A 16,567-nucleotide genomic window follows, 5' to 3' on the forward strand; every position below is an offset into this window, starting at 1 on the left:
GGGGGCATTTGAGAAACGTCTGTTGTAGGGGTCCCCCCCATGTGATTAGCCATATCATCCAGCTAGGACCCTGCAATCATGCCCTTCTGGCAATAGTTCCAAGTAGCCTCCTCAATTCAGACCAGAGACAAAGGTTCCCTAGAATGCTCAATCCACTGAGCCCCCTCTACTGTTTACCCTGACAGCATTTCAAACAGCTGGTGGAAGAGCTGGTGGTCAAAGGTGTGGGGGTCGTGGACCAGGCCCTGAATGAGGCCTTCCAGATCCTGAAGAAGGTACCTGCAGGCGGTGAGGCCTGGAAAGCCAGGGGATTAGGAGGGAGCTTGGAGACAGAGGTGGGATAGTCCTATTGCCTACTTGGTGACTGAACTCCTCCTGCCCTACACAGTTCCAAGAGGCCCGGCAAGGAAGTGTCTGCAACCAAGCCATCATGTTGATCACTGATGGGGCCGTGGAGGGCTATGAGCCAATATTCGAGAAGTATAACTGGCCGGACCGCAAGGTGATTGTTCTGCGGGAGGTCATGGGGAAGGAGGGTGCTTGTCCCACTACCTCCATGGAGAGGACAATGGCAGAAGAGCCTCAAGTTCAGTGTTCTTTCCCATTAGATTCATTCATAAATTCAGGTATGTCCTAATTGGAAGTTCCAAAATAGGGTCACTCTGGGCCCCAAGGACTGGTGTAAGGACTTCAGAGACCAAAATATGTTTTCGTGGGGTTTTTTTTAATTTAAAAAAAATTATTTTTTAGTTGTTGATGGACCTTATTTTATTCATTTATTTATATGTGGTGCTAAGAATCAAACCCAGTGCCTCACACATGTGAGGCAAGCACTCTACCATTGAGCCACAACCCCGCACCAGAACACGGTTTTGAGACATAAGAACAGCCAAACTGCCCTTGAACCTACTCCATATTCACCGTGGCCCAGGGAAAGCCACTTTGCTGCCTTGGCCTCAGGATCTTCTCTGACCAAAAGTGGGTGTGACTGGAGAACCCCAAATTGAGAGTGGCTTGCCCCAACATCTAAGCCTTACAAAAGTGAAGATAACACTATTTGTGTCTGCTGAGCCCATCCTGTCTTATGGATTAGGTCCGAGTTTTCACTTACCTTATTGGGAGAGAAGTGTCCTTTGCTGACCGCTTGAAGTGGATCGCCTGCAACAATAAAGGTGAGCAAAGCGCCTTGCTTCATACATGCAAATTAAGCCATTAACTCTAAAGGAAAAAACAGAGGGTCACCGTTTTCTTGGGGATAATGTTTTGTGTGCAATCAGTTCTGTATCTCTGACCAGAACCCAAGACCTGGGTTTTTCGGTGTCACCTTAAGCTCTGTTAATTTAACAAAAATTCATTGAGCATCTACTGTGTACCCAATACTGTTTCCAGGTGCTAGGGAATCAGGAGTGATTAGAATAGATTTAGAATCTGATATAATCTAAAATGTGCTGTAATGGTGGAAGGGCACAGACTGGCTGGTCTGTTCTACGGGTGCAAAGGAAGAGACACTTCCCCAGGTTTGGGAGATGGAAAGGAAAGGTATTCCAGATGGAGGGAATAGCATGCTCACAGGGTCTGAGACAAGAGGCGTACTGGGACCTAAGAGCTGTTCCTTTTTATTGGCATGAAGAATGAATGTTTTGTGCAAAGTAATGAGCAATGAGACCAGAGAGGTAAACATGCACTAAACCATTTGTAGCCTTATGAGCCATGTGCTCTTTTAAATATCACACTATGGCTGCTACAGAGAAGAGGCTATAGGAACTCACCCCGTAACCCCAGAGACCTGAGGAAGGATGGTGATCCAGGAAACTAAGAGGCTGTGGAGTAGAGGAGGACAAGAATCACTGGCTTTGACTGTGGCCCTGAAAATAGACCCTACGATGGAGTGACAAGATAGAATATTTAATGGAGAGTACTGTCATTGAAACCAAGGCCCCTGCTACTCCTGTGGAGCTTGGAGACCCCTCTGAGATGTCCCCAGTGGAGGCAGTGTGGGCCTTTGTCTCCCTCTGGCCTCCAGCTGCCCCTGGTGGACAGGGTATAACCTTGGAGAAACAGTTTCCCATGGCCTGGGCTGTCCCAAAAGGGGCCCAGTTGTGAGCCAGGAGGTCCTGTGGGCCCTGCCCAGAAACTCTGAATGACATTGGGGAATGTCATTCCTCATTCTGCAACCATGGAACCTCCCCCCGCTCCCCCCGGCCCGCCACCAGGCTACTACACGCAGATCTCCACGCTGGCCGACGCCCAGGAGAACGTGATGGAATATCTGCATGTGCTGAGCCGCCCCATGGTCATTAACCATGACCATGACATCATCTGGACGGAGGCCTACATGGACAGCAAGGTGGGTCCTGAGGAGAGGAGAGCAAGGCTATGGTTTGTAGCAACCTCAAGTTCATATCAGAGGTTTCTGGGAAAACTCATGCTATCCCAAGATTCTTTGCTCCTGGCCTGTTTCCCGTGTTCATGCTCATCCTTGGCCTGGCCGGGATGAGACAGCTTAGTGAACACGCGCGGGAGCTAGGCTGGGGGCTCAGGACACGGGCCTAGTCCTCCTCTCCAGCCACCGCTCGCCCAGTATTCCTGCCAGCTCCCCTTTTTGCACAGAGGGGACACCTCACCTAAGGTCTCTTGCTTCCTGTTGGAAGGTGATTCTGAGTTGTTGGCCTCCACGACTGTGATTCCCCACTTGCTTTCAGTGGTGCAAACCAGTGGGTCCCCAGCCTCCCCACTGACCTCTATCTTTCCCCCGGCAGCTCTTTACCTCGAAGTCACAGAGCCTGATGCTCCTCACTACCGTGGCCATGCCTGTCTTCAGCAAAAAGAACGAAACAGTGAGTGGCATCTCCCCATGAGGCAGCTGGGATCAGAACCTGGCACCTTTAGACCAGCGGGTCCACGAGGGTCACGCTGGGAGCGTTCAAATGCAGATTCCCATGCTTTGTCCAAGAGTGGCTACGCCCAGGCCTCTTGGTCAGAGTGGGGCCCGGAGTCTGTCCTTCTCAAAGCTCCCTCTCTGCCCTGAGGACCCCCTGCATTGGGGATACAAAGTTAGAGGGGTCTTCTGCAAGCCTTCCAGCAAAAGCACACATCCTACCATGTTGGAAAGACTCTGACTTGTGTTTAAGTCTCGGGGTGGGGGGATTTCTGGAGACTTCCCTTCTCTGTCTGGCCAGGAAATACTTTCTTACAGGTCCCCTGTGCTCAGAGCACCTGTAAGTTATGGTCCCCAGGATCCCAGTACTTCAGCCTCTTCTGTGAAGATTAATATTTCATTCAACTTTGGATTTCATCTAAATATTACCACTTAAATATTAATACTGGGCATTAATCTTCGCAGCAGCTAAGATTACTCCTGGGGCTTTTTCTGATGGATTCGAAATTTTTATTCCAAAGAGCTCAGTCTAAAATCTAACTGCAGAGGAAGATTCATTTAAGGCCTAAATGGCTTCCTCTCTGGAGCTCTGGAGAAGCCTAGGGTCTGGTCTGGCCTCATTTACGAGAAGTCTCCTTAATCCTCCTGTTTTTCCTTCTAGAGATCCCATGGCATTCTCCTGGGTGTGGTGGGCTCTGATGTAACCCTGAGAGAGCTGATGAAGCTGGCACCCAGGTACAAGGTGAGCATGGATCAAGTCTCTGAGGGGAATGTGTTAAATTTCCATTGCTGTGACAAATTACCTGAGAAAATCAACTTATAAGGAGGAAAGGTCTATCTAGGTTTATGGTTTCAAAAGTGTTAGTCTATGGTCATTTGGCCTTATTGCTTTGCCAAGGTTGTACATCATGGTGGAAGTGCATGGCGGATAAAAAATGTTTACTTCATGGTAGCTGGGAAGAAAAGAAAGACTAGAAGTGACCAGGGTCCCAATATCCCCTTTGAGGGCACACCCCAATAACCTAACTCCCTCCCACTAGGCTCCATCTCCTGAATGTTCCACTAACTTCCTAAAATTGCCACAGGCTAGCAACAAAACTCTTCAACAGATGGGCCTTTGTGAGACATTTAAGATCCAACTGTAATGGGGCAGGTACAGGTTCCCCTGGAGCTGCCCCACCCAGGCCCAAGAGCCTCTGTCCAGGCCATGGCAGCCAAGCCTAGAGTAGGATGGGCCCCCCTACTTAAGCCCCAGACAGGTACAGGCATTGAGCATGGTGACAGCAGCTTGTCCTCAGGAGCCCTTTGTCACCACTAGCTACGACTTATTCTATGGCCTTCAGCAAGTTCTTTCCCTCCCTGGTTTTCCCAATCTGCTCCTCCATGCCACACAGTCCTGCTATGAGAATGAATGAGAGACGTCATCAAAGCACCTAGAACGGGCTGCGGTTGTGGCTCATGGGTAGAGCGCTCGCCTCAAATGTGTGAGGCCCTGGGTTCGATCCTCAGCACCACATAAAAATAAATTAATAAAATAAGGGTATTATGTCCAACTACAACTAAAAAATAAATATTTAAAAAAAAAAAAAGCACCTAGAGGCCGTGGTGGAAGAGTCAGGAGATATGTGCGTTATCATGGTTGTTGCAAACAGCAGAAGCTGGAAGGGACGTCATGACCAGTGGTCAGCATGCTATTGGTACATTGCTGTTCCTATTTGAAAAACTCCTGTGAGCGGCCATCCCAGCCATCCTGCAGATCCAACCCCTGTACTTGTCCAACACAGCAGCAGTCTCATGCCCTTTCTTCCCTGACTTTGGCAGCTTGGGGTACACGGATATGCCTTTATGAACACTAACAATGGCTACATCCTCTCACATCCTGACCTCCGACCCCTGGTAGGTACAGATCTTATTTGCCCTGGGATCCTAATGATATGGGATTTGTGGATAGTTTATAAATGTAGAACAATGCATGTATATTGGGCTCCACTTAAGATCCTAGAGGGTCATAGGAGAAAAAATATATAGACATTTTTGTCTTTGCTTTCAAAGTGTTTGCAATCTAGCAAGAGAGACAAGGCAAAAATATGTGAAGTGGTGATGTGTGGTCCAAAGAGCATGTGATGAAGGCTGCAGTTCTGAGGGCAACGAGTCCTGTAGGACATCAGCTTTTCATTACTGTAACAAAATTCCTGAGATAATGAAATTATAAAGAGGAAAGATTTATTTTTCCTTGGTTTTGGAGGTTAGGCCTCTGGTGAATGAGGGCAGCACATCATGGTGGACCAAACCGGTTCACTTCATGGTTGTGAAGGAAGAGAGAGAGAGAAGAATCCAGGGTTCCATAAATTCCCTTTGAGAACACACCCCCAGGAACCTCCACCTCTAAAGGCTCCACCCCCTCCCAGCCAGTGCCGTACCTGGACCAAGCCTTTACCACGTGGGCCTGTTAAGTCCATGGTCCCCTCACTGCCGCAGTGTCTTGCAGTGTGACAGACACATGAGCAGAGCACCAGGGCCCCACCAAATGGGGAGTGAACCGGGGGAGGTTGCAGGTCCCCCTAAGTTTTTCTCAGGCTATTCCTGAGTACCCCGTCCTCTTCCTAGTTCTCCTCACCCTGATAAAGAAGCTGAGGGAGTTCTCACATGGGTTCAACTGAGCAACTGGTGGCTGAGAGAGAAAGCTGCATGGCTGTATCTGAAATCTCTACCTCCAGGGACAAGGGCTCCCTGCTGCCTCTGGTCATGGCACTGGGCACAAGCCACAGCAATGATGGCCACACCTCTCGGTGCAGTGGTTGTGGGTAGGAGAGTCAAAGTCCTAAGGAAATCTTAGCCTCGCCCCCTTCCAGTCTTCTACGGAGGAGGGGCTGCATCTCTGGGCAACCAACAGCAGGAGAACCTACCAAGGGGCTCCTCTGCCCCGGTGTCATTTGGAGAGACCTCTCTAAGCCATGCTCCATTCCATTTGGTTCAAATGGATTCTGAGTGTCCATGAGGTGACTGACCAGATACTTAAGGGTTTAGGTAGAGAGACATCAGGACACACTGGAGACCACCATGTCCCCTCTGTCTTCACAATTCAGTTCTGAGGGGCAAGCATCTGAACCCATGGCATGTCGCCATCTTGGACCAGTAAGTTCTGCAGGGGACAATCCCAAGTGCTAGCAAATGAATTATTGGGGGTGGGGGACACATATGTTGATCCTGGCACTGACTTGTAGAATTAAGGGGCCCTGATGAGAAACCCACCTATCACCACCTATGGAATCAAGATGAATATCAGTCTTCCACCAATCAGTTCATACTGTGGGCCTACTGTGTGTCTGGCCTTATGATGCTTTGAAGAATTCTAGAACCAGAAATGTATATCCAATTAAGGAAATAAAATGTGCATAATGAAACAAATAGAGGATGATAGCACGTGGGACTCAATTACACAACAAAAGACGTATATGGTGAAGCCAGTGTCTTGAGATCTCTTGGAAGACACTCTCAGGAAAGTCATGAAGGATATGGCTAGTAATGTAGTCAAGTGCCAGGTTTCTGTTCACAACTAAAAGGCTCAGGGGTTACTCCAGTTGAACTGGGCTAACTGGGCTGTGCGAAATAACCACACAAGAGACACAAATACCTTTTTCTTTGGGGTCGTTGTGACAGCTCCTCTCACCTTAAGGGTCCGCAGGAAGAGAGAGAGTGAGAGCACGCGCTGACCCCTTTTATTGAGGAGAAGCTATTCAAATGAGGCAAGGGGTCAGGTTTCAGGGGCTGAGTCTATCTTCATGATGTCCACTGTCAGCAGGTTGATTGACATCTGGGTAGGCCACACCCAAGGGCACAATAAGAGAAGGGGACACACACAAGGCACTTCCATGGAAGATTCTATCCTAAACAGGGCAAAGGGTTATATTACAAAGGAACAGGTGAGCATAGCTTCACCCATGGGGCTGTAGCAGGACACACCCATGCACAGACACTGATCTTTGAACCCAAGAAGGGTGGAGAAAGCTCTGCCACATTTCTGTGACTGAGCACCTCAGCACCCAGCCGGGGAGTGTGACTCAGTCACATTCAAGGTTGGTCTCCCACAGTCAAGGAAGTCAAAAGCCATTCTGTGGACCTGAAATCATTCTATATCAGTGCCCCTAAGAAAGTGGAATCATGGTTTTTAACATAAGGGATTGAAGGCAATCTTTCAGGTGCCATCAGGATTTAGGAAATGGCAGTGGACTATTGCCAAAGAAAGAGATCCCTTGGAGGAGATGTGGGGACAGTGCAGTTTAATGAGTTTGGACATCAACGAAGCCAAGAACAGGAGCATTGTGCAGGACAGGGTGAGGAGAAAAGGAGAATGGAAGGGGGACACCCTGTGACAGTGAGACCACAGACCTACCAGAGAGACAAGAAATAAGAATGATGATTTCCTGAAGAAACTGAGTGAATGATTAAAAAAAAAAAAAAAAAAGTTTGGCAGAAGCAAGATACACAATGACAAGGACTTCAGCCACCCAAGCATCTGCTGGGGGCCTCATCCTACTGAAGTAGACACTCTATTTTTTAATTTACCCTGATGACAAACTAGCCTCTCTCCTTTATTTGATGAGATTACTAAACTAAACCGGGGAAGCGTTACAGACCTAATTGCAGAAAACTTGACAATATCTGTCTTGACAGAGAGGGAGACAGAGGTGTCGATGCTAGAAAATAATGACACTCAGAGTGTTGATTAATGGCACGATGTCAAGTTGGAGAGAGGTCGTTATTAAGCACTGCAGATCTCTGTAGCATTCAAAATCCTATCAACAAGATGAAAATGCAGGAGGCAGATGCCATCAGATCTGGAAGGTCTGGCTAATACAGTAAGTGAGAAAATCAGTACTCAGAAGGCATTCTTCTCAAACAAAGGGCTGAAAGTCATGAGATTAAATATATTAGGGATGCAAGGAAAGCTCTGTGGAAGACCATAAAGGTACTGGGTGTGGCGGCCCACACCTGTAATCCCAGCAACTCAGGAGGCTGAAACAGGAGGATGGAGAGTTCAAGGCTAGCCTCAGCAATTTAGTGAGACCCTGTCTCAAAAGAAAAAATAATAATAAAAAGGGACTGGGGATGGGGCTCAGTTAAGTGCCCCTGGTTTCAAAAAAAGAAAAATAAAAAAAAGAAGAACGTTGACCAGGGTTGTGGCTCAATGGTAGAGCGCTTGCCTAGCATGTGTGAGGCACTGGGTTCGATTCTCAGCACTGCATAAAAATAAATAAAGGTCCAACAACAACTAATAAAATATTAAAAAAAAAAAAAAAAGACCGTGAAGGTGTAAGTTAATAGTATATCACGTAGGGAAGCCCAACAAGGTTTGACTGACTGAAGTCGCCCTCTGAGCTGCCAAGGTGGCGTTGCTGTCAGGAAGCCCAGCAGAATCCTAGGCAGGGGGTCAGAGCAGCCTTGTGCTAGTTCAGACCACACCCCACCGCATTGGCCAGATCCTAGGTGGAATAATGACTTTTGTCTTGGGATTCCACTATGGGAGTGACACTGACAGTAAAGCCTATTCAGAGGCAGCTAACTCGTCTGCCAACTGGGAATGTTCAGCTTGGAGACATCTCGGGAGTGACGAGTGCTTGTAAAATCTCAAGGGTTGCCAGGAGGAACACATCTGTGTGGCTCCAGGGGAGAGAACTGAGATCAATGGGTAAAAGTTGCAGGGAGACAGATTTCAGCTCCTCAGGAGGAAGAACCTTCTAACAATTAGAGCTGTCCAAGCCGGCTCACGAAGTAGGGAAGGCCTCATCCTGGGACATATTCACCCAGAGGCCATGAGCCCATCTGTGGCAAATGTCAGCAGGGGTAGCTCTACCCTGGGTAGAAGTAGAAATAAAACTTAAGAAATCGCTGAGATTCTTGGATTTGTTGAGCTAACCTCGTGCTTTCCTTCCTGACCGGCCTACTCCAGTACAGAGAGGGGAAGAAATTGAAACCCAAACCCAACTACAATAGCGTGGATCTGTCTGAAGTGGAGTGGGAAGACAAGGCTGAAATCGTGAGTGGGGACACTGGGGAAGGAGAAACTTGTGAGAGGCTATGAGTTTGGGGGTCAGTGTTCCGTGCACACAGAGCAGTTGGGTCCCAGAGCCTTTCCAAGACCAAGCCGGAGGCAATTCCCATAAGGGGCACTTCCTTGAACGACTATGAAAACATAACACTGTCTTCCTGAGTAACACGGATTAGGGAGGTGGAGCAAAAGCATATCTATCAGCGACCGAGTTTGTTTTAGCCTGGCTTTTGGTCTCATCCCAGAGGAAATTATGTCTCAGCAGCATGACACCAGTGTCCCCCGATGCCTCCATCTGCTTCGAGCCTTGGTGCCCACTCAAAGTGACAAGCTTAAGGACTCCCAGAATTGGGTCTCCCCACTGGTATTCTGTTCAGAGGACACCTGAAAGAAGCCAGTGTCCCAGGGGATCCCCTGTTGTCCGATCACCCCACTGTGTGCCAAGGAACTAATGCCACTGTCTTTCCTCTCCAAGCTGAGAACAGCCATGATCAATAGGGAGACAGGTTCTTTCACTATGGACGTGAAGGCTCCGCTGGACAAAGGGGTAAGGAGCTGGAGACGGAGCCAGGATGGGCAAGGAGGGTGGCTTCTTGGCATTTCACTGAGGTTTGCCTTGGACTTAGCTTAATTAGATCTTGGGAAGTGGGTGCTCTCTGCAGCCTGGAGGACTTGCTTAGGGGCCCATCCAAGGCCCGCAGCCCCAGGGGCACACGCCTGGCCAAGGCCTGCACTGCTGCTGGCACCCACGCTTGGCTCTTTGGAAGCTGCCGAGTTGGGTGGGTTAGCCCCAGTCACAGCTCTTCTTCCTCCGCAGGCTGCCTGCTATTGGGCCCCTTGGTTGTTTATGACAGAAAGGGAAATGTGACAGTCCATTTTGCAAATTGTCAGCAGCTCTGCTACAACACATTTTGTGGGAAGAGGTTGAAAATCATCGCTACTTCTTGTAGCTGATTTCCATCGACTCTCACCACAGAGAATCAAGGACCGATACCTTCATTGGTACCATTACCGTTTTTACAGACTGCACATCATCTAGAAAAGACCATTTCATTTTCTCACATAGAAGGTTCCGAAGCATCCACTGAATTCTCATTGTCCCTTGACATATTTACAAATGTCACCTCCTCCCACACAGCCACCCCCACCTCCTCCTCCTGCTGCCCATCTGCCTCAGCTGAGAGAACACAGCATCTGTCTGCAACAATTAGACCCAAGTTCTTCCACAAATGCAGACCTCTGTGGAGGCCAAACAAGAAAGCATTGGAAGGGCAAGCAATTCAAGTGTCCCTTTTAGGTCATGCACTGATTTTCACTGGGACTATTTAATTTCTGTGACATCTGTCTGGATTTTTATAAACTCTGAGCTGAGAAGGGCCTCCTTCTAGCAGACAAGGCAGTAACCCTGATGTCAGGCTACCTGTGAGAGCTGTCCCCCGAGACATTGAGGTTTATTTCATGCACCCTCATCCTTATCCCAAACAGACTCCCCCTCACACACACCCAGGCTCTCACTTAACTCAGGCCTGTCAGAGTATCTCACCAATAATGAAAATTTCAATATGCACATGGCACAAGGCAACTTAGAGAGAGACTTGAGTCTGGTTATGCTATACCCAGCGTACAGCGATTTCTGCAATGGGTGTAGAGCTGCCAAACACTTCTCCAAGACACCAAGGCAGAGGCCTAACCAGACCCAGCAGCCCAAACTTCTCCTGAAACCACTGCTCCATCCCTTTGAAATTTGTTCATTGCTGCTAATAAACCATCCAGGCTACATATTTGCAATTTAACCATCTTCATGACATATGGATACTTTGACATAAAGTAGGATGACTGCAACGACAAGGACGACGATGGATATTTCATAGCACGTAGACGTGCGTGTCTTGCTACTCTACTACTGTGACTACTAATGGTAAACCACATTTATTAGGAACTGGACTGAGCACTCATTTAATACTATCCTAGAAGGCCAAAAACTTGCCTGGGTCACCTACATGATAAATTGAAAATTCTAGAACCCACCCCCAAACCACTGCTGCAGCGGGCCTTCCTGAAGGACTGGCCTGAGTTCTCAACTCTCCAGCCTTAAAGGTTTCCCCATAGCCTCTTTGGAATTAGCATTTTTATTCCATCTTTAAAATCCACTGTCCTAGGGGCTGGGCTGTGACTCAGTGGAAGAGCACTCGCCTGCTGTGTGAGAGTCCAGGGTCAATTCTCAATGCTGAAGCAAGACAATTCACTGTCCCGTCTCCCTCTGCCCCATCAGATCTCACTCAGTTCTCTTTAACATTTTCTCTCTTCACTTCACCCCCGGAAACTCCCGAGCCTACACTGTGTGGGGGACATTTTGCTGGTATGCGGCCAGCACAGTGGCAGCCAGCCTTTGACTACTCTGATCTATTATGATGCCACTTTTCCCGGGTATTGCTACATTGTGTTCACCACCAACTGCTTTGTCTCCCCCACGTCTTCTCTAACAGTCAGCAGACAGTGTCATTATTTTCTTGCTGCTAGTCAATCCCAGCCCTCTCTCCCAGCTCCGTGGTGTGTCTCAATTTACAAGCTTGTTCCTCCATAGAAACAATCTTCAGGTCCAGGTCTCAGCCAAGGAAAGCTTTCTTAAAGCATTGGGGGAATATCTATTATGACTCAAGCCACGTCCTGGCACGTGGTCACTGGCTCTGTTGTTTTCTCCTTCAGACTGTATAAACATCCTTACATCCCACAGATCAATTCAGACCTTTCCCCATCTGCAGATGTGCAGCCATGGTGGCATCCCCAAGAACAGTAGTAGAAACCACAGCGTGATCAAGAGCAGGACTTGCAAACTTAAAAACCTGCAGGGCCAAATAGGTCAGGTTAAGAAATGTGAATGAGAGAAGCACAGAGTTTTCAGGGCTGGGGTGCTGGGGCTAGGGCAAACTGGAGAGATATGTGCTGTCTAAAGGACATAGTCAAAAATGGAATTTGAAATATGTCTAGCTAATTCCAAAAATGTTAAAAGCACAGCCTGGGACAAGATCCAGGATATCAAACTTGTGAGGGTCCAGCTTCAGCCTGTATGCCTTTTTCTCCAAAATGTAGACCAGTAACAGGTGTCGTACCTTTGACCTATCAGCAGCATCCTGGCCAGGTATCCTTAGACATGTTTAAAAGAATAATCCAGAAAAGCAAAAGTATCCAAGCGTATCTAACCTAGTGCACGTAACCTAGGAGCCTTTTAGTCATTTCACAGTGTCGATCATTTGGAACAAACAATTAGCAATGAGGGAAGGAGAGAGGCAGGCATATGCTAGCTCTTGGGTTCTTCCAAATTTGTGACCCTGTTGACCTGGGTGCCCACACACATAACAAGGCAGCAGCAGGCGCTTCCAGATCAGAGCAAACTGCACAGTGCTGGTGGACTGTACCTGCCATAGTGTGTGCAACAGCTGCCATTTGGCCTCTGTCCCCAAGTCTCATGCAGACTTCACTTTGGCCAACCCCAAACTTTGAGCCATGCAGGGAATTTAGTTTGGGGAAATGTAGTTCCAGCTCAGCTATTTGACACAGTACAAATTCTCTACAAGAACCAAATGGAAACTTTTTCTTTTAACATTAGACCTATTGTTTGTATATTTAAGATGTACATATAATGCCTTAATACACATGCGTAGCAAAGAGATTACTACAGTCAAGCATGATGACTGTGCCCATCATCTCATATATAGCTACCTTTCCTTTTTATCAGCTTTTCCTATGGAAAGGATACCTAAACTCTACTCTCCTGGATAATCACTGGGGTACAGTATTGTTTCAGTCAGCTTTTTCACTGCTGTGACTAAAAGATTGGACCAGAATAATAGTAGAGGAGGAAAAGTTTATCTGGAGGCACACGGTTTCAGAGGTCTCACTCTAGAGACAGCCAGCTCCACCCCTTGGGGGCTCCAGGTGAGGCAGGTCACCATGGAAAAAGAGTGTGGCAGAGGGAAGCAGCTCACATAATGATCAGGGAGCAGAGACCTCCACTGGCCAGATACAAAAGGTATACCCCAAAGCCACGCCTCCAATGACCCACCTCCTCCTGCCACACCCTACCCACCTTCAGTTACCGCTCAGTTAATTCCATCGGGATTAACATTTCTCATGACCTTGCTTGCAAACACTCTCCCTAAGCTGTGGGTTACCTCTTTATTTGTTGATGGTTTCCTTGGATGTGCAGAAGCCTTTTAGTTTGATGTAGTACCACTTGTTTATGTTTGCTTTTGTGGCTTGTGCTTCCAGATGGAAGTTTTAAAATCACAAAATACAATCACCAAAATGAAATTTTACTAAATGGGCTTACCAGCAGAGTGGGAGGGAAAGGACAGTCAACTTGGATATGGATTAACTGAAATTCCTCAGTTTGAAGAACAGGAGGGAAATTGAAAGAAAAGAAGAAAGGAAATGAGGGAAGACACTTAGTGGCCATGGGACAATAAAAGTGATATATGTTCCTGTTGTCCCAGAAGGAAAAGAGACAGATGGAGCAGAAAACAGAACTTGAAAAACAAATACCCAAAAATGTCCTAAATTTGGTGAAAATATCAACCTATGGATCCAATAGTATCCACAAACCCTATGCAGGAGAAAAGGAAAACTATATCTGGGCACATCATAGTCCAGCTATGGAAAATCAAAGCTAAGAGACAATTTTCAAAGAAGCTACAAGGAAAAAAAAAAAGATGCATCCTATAGAAGAAACAAAAATAATGATGCCAACTTCTCATTCAGAAACAATGAAATACACCTTTAAAGTGCTGGGAGGGAAAATATTCTGCCAATCCAAATTTCTATATGTAGAGAATAGAACCTCCAAAAATAAGGTGAAATAAAGAACTTTTCAGATAAAGGAAACAGAGGCTTCATCACTATGAGACCTGTACTACAAGAAATCCCTAAGGATATTCCTCAGGCTGAAGAAAAATGAAACCAAATGTAAACTGAGACCTACAGAAGAGAAAGAGCAAATAATGTAGCTTAATATGAGGCTATCTGTTATTTATTCTCTTAATTTCTCAAAAAGCCAATTGACTATTAAAAGCAAATAATGGAATAATACACATGGAAATGTACATAGTGTGGTAATCCCAACAAAGTAAGGTTAATCTGACATAGAAAAAACTAACCAAGCAATGTCACTCATCACATTGACGGAATAAAGGAGAAAAGTCATATGATCATCTCAATAGATAACAAAAGAGCACTTAACAAAATTCAATTGGGAACAAAAAGAAATTTCCTCAGTCTGATAAAAAAGCACCTATGAAAAACCTAAAGCTAACTTTAATGATGAAATGCTGAATACCTTCTCCCTAAAACTGAGAGCCCAGCAAGGATATCTGCTTGCCTCTTCCATTCAACATTGTCCCATAGATCCAAGCCTGTGAAATGAGCAAGAAAACAAAATAAATGCAAACACTAGAAAAAAAGTAAAATTATCCTCATTAACAGACAAGATTATTGTGTACCTAGAAAATCTCAATAATCTACAAAATGACTTCTACAACGGGTAGATAACTTTAGGATGTTTACAGGGCACAAGGCCAACATTATAAAAATCTATTTTATTTTATAGTTAGCAGTAAATACTTGGAAAATTAAATTATTTTTAAGTTCTAGTAGCATCAAATATTATAAAATACTTGGGGATAAATGTAAAAAAAAAAGTTTATAATGTCCTACCTCTACACTGAAAACTACCAAACATTGCTGAAAGAATATCAAATAAAAATTAGATAAATAGAAAACTATAACCTTGTTTATGAGTTGTAAAATCAAAATTGTTAAGACAGATGTTTTTGTTTTTCCCAAATTGGCCTACAGATTCAACATAATCCCAATCAAAATTTTACCAGACTTCTAGAAATAGACAAGGTGATTCTAAAATTGATGTGATAAAATGCAAAAGATCTAGAATAGCCAAACTATCTTGAGATAAAACAACAAATTTGAATGATTCCTACAACCTAGCTTCAGAAATTACTATAAATTTCTGATGCTACAGTTGCCAAACAGGGTAGTATTGACAAAAGAATGGATGAATGGATCAATGGAGAATCCAGAAATAGTGCCACACACATACTGTAAATTAATTTTCAATAAAAATACTTTGGCAAATCAGTAGAGAAAGGAATGTCTTTTCAACAAATGTTGCTACTACAACTGAATAAATGGGATAATTTTTGTGTGAGGTCTGAGATATAGTTTACTAAGCTATATCTCAGACCTCACACAAAAATTAATTTAAGATGAAGTCTAGTCCTCAATGTCAAAGCTAAGACTATAAAGTTTTTAACAAGAAAATGTTTTTTTAAAAAGGTCTTCTCAACATGATAGTATGCAGATTTCTTAGGCAAAAATACTAGAAAATCAAATTTGATAAACTGCACTTCATCAAAGCAAAAAGTTCTGCTCATCAAAAGACAATCATAAGGGGCCTGGGGTTGTAGCTCAGTGGTAGAGAACTCGCCTAGTGCACATGAGACACTGGATTCCATCCTCGGCACCACATAAAAATAAAATAAAGGTTATTGTGTCCACCTACAACTAAAAGACAAATATTTAAAAAAAAAGACAAATACAAGAAATTCAAAAACAAGCAAAGATCGTATCCACAATATGTAAATAATTCCTACCAAGCAATAACAAGAAGACTCACAATGCAGTAAAAAAAAAAAAAAAAAATTGTCAAAGTAATTGAGTAGACACATCAAAAAGGAAGATATACACATGGCCAATAATCACTTAAAAAGCTGCTTAACATTATAAGCCATCAGAGAAATGCTAATTAAAACTTCGAGATTCTATTTCATACCCTCCATAATGGCTAAATTTTTTTAAAAATGAAAAAGAAGGATCCCAGGTGTGGTGGCACACGCCTGTAATCCCTGCAGCTCGGGAGGCTGAGGCAGGAGGATCATGAGTTCAAAGCCATCTTCAGCAACTGCAAGGTGCTAAGCAACTCAGTGAGACCCTGTGGCTAAATAAAATATAAAATAGGGCTGGGGATGTGGCTCAGTGGTTGAGTGACCCTGAGTTCAATCCCCGCTACCCACCCTACTCTCCTTGCAAAAAAGAAGGAAAAATTTAAAAAGTGATCTCCAATTCCAACACTCAAGTCAGCCCACCTCGGAGCACAGAGCTCCTGAGCCCATCATCACCTGTGCTGGTTCCTGATTCCCCAGGACATCCCCATGACTGCTCTATTGAAGGGACCCTAAGGGAGGAGCACTCTGATACAGAGGAGGCAGAGAGACTCTCTGGTCAGTGAGTCCAGGGCTAGAGAACCACTCCTCTGGTTTGGTATAAAGCCAGTTTCCTACCAAAGCAAACCTTTTTTTTTTTTTTTTTTTTTTTTTTTTTTTGGTGTCCGTCTTCCTCTACATTCCTTCCAACATCTCACTCCAATTTCCAAAGTGAAAGAAGAAAAGTCAGGAGTGAAAGGAATAGAACAAATCCTGAGCCATCTGCAGAATGCAGCTTTCCCAATGACATAAACCTCTGTCCATGGGCAGGACAATCCACAGAGCTCCAGAGCCCAGCAGGCAACTTCACAGCAATCTCACGCAAGAGATATGAACATGAGTCATGATTTATAAATGAGAACACTGATG

The 16,567-nt window shown here is 45.4% G+C and overlaps 1 protein-coding gene across 2 annotated transcripts in view; it reads left to right on the top strand.

Moving 5' to 3' along the window:
* The window catches only part of Cacna2d4 (calcium voltage-gated channel auxiliary subunit alpha2delta 4), a 109,279-nt gene that overhangs the window by 23,597 nt on the left and 69,115 nt on the right, over positions 1-16,567 (top strand). For both annotated transcript variants that reach the window (XM_048787712.1, XM_048787713.1), the window contains exons 10-18: positions 186-275; positions 389-502; positions 1,094-1,172; positions 2,214-2,347; positions 2,760-2,837; positions 3,540-3,620; positions 4,700-4,774; positions 8,829-8,915; positions 9,403-9,474. In XM_048787712.1, the coding sequence (XP_048643669.1) occupies positions 186-275; positions 389-502; positions 1,094-1,172; positions 2,214-2,347; positions 2,760-2,837; positions 3,540-3,620; positions 4,700-4,774; positions 8,829-8,915; positions 9,403-9,474 (810 nt within the window). The remainder of the gene's footprint in view (positions 1-185; positions 276-388; positions 503-1,093; positions 1,173-2,213; positions 2,348-2,759; positions 2,838-3,539; positions 3,621-4,699; positions 4,775-8,828; positions 8,916-9,402; positions 9,475-16,567) is intronic.

This window comes from Marmota marmota, unplaced genomic scaffold (genome assembly GCF_001458135.2).
Source record: "Marmota marmota marmota unplaced genomic scaffold, marMar, whole genome shotgun sequence".
NCBI lineage: Eukaryota > Metazoa > Chordata > Mammalia > Rodentia > Sciuridae > Marmota > Marmota marmota.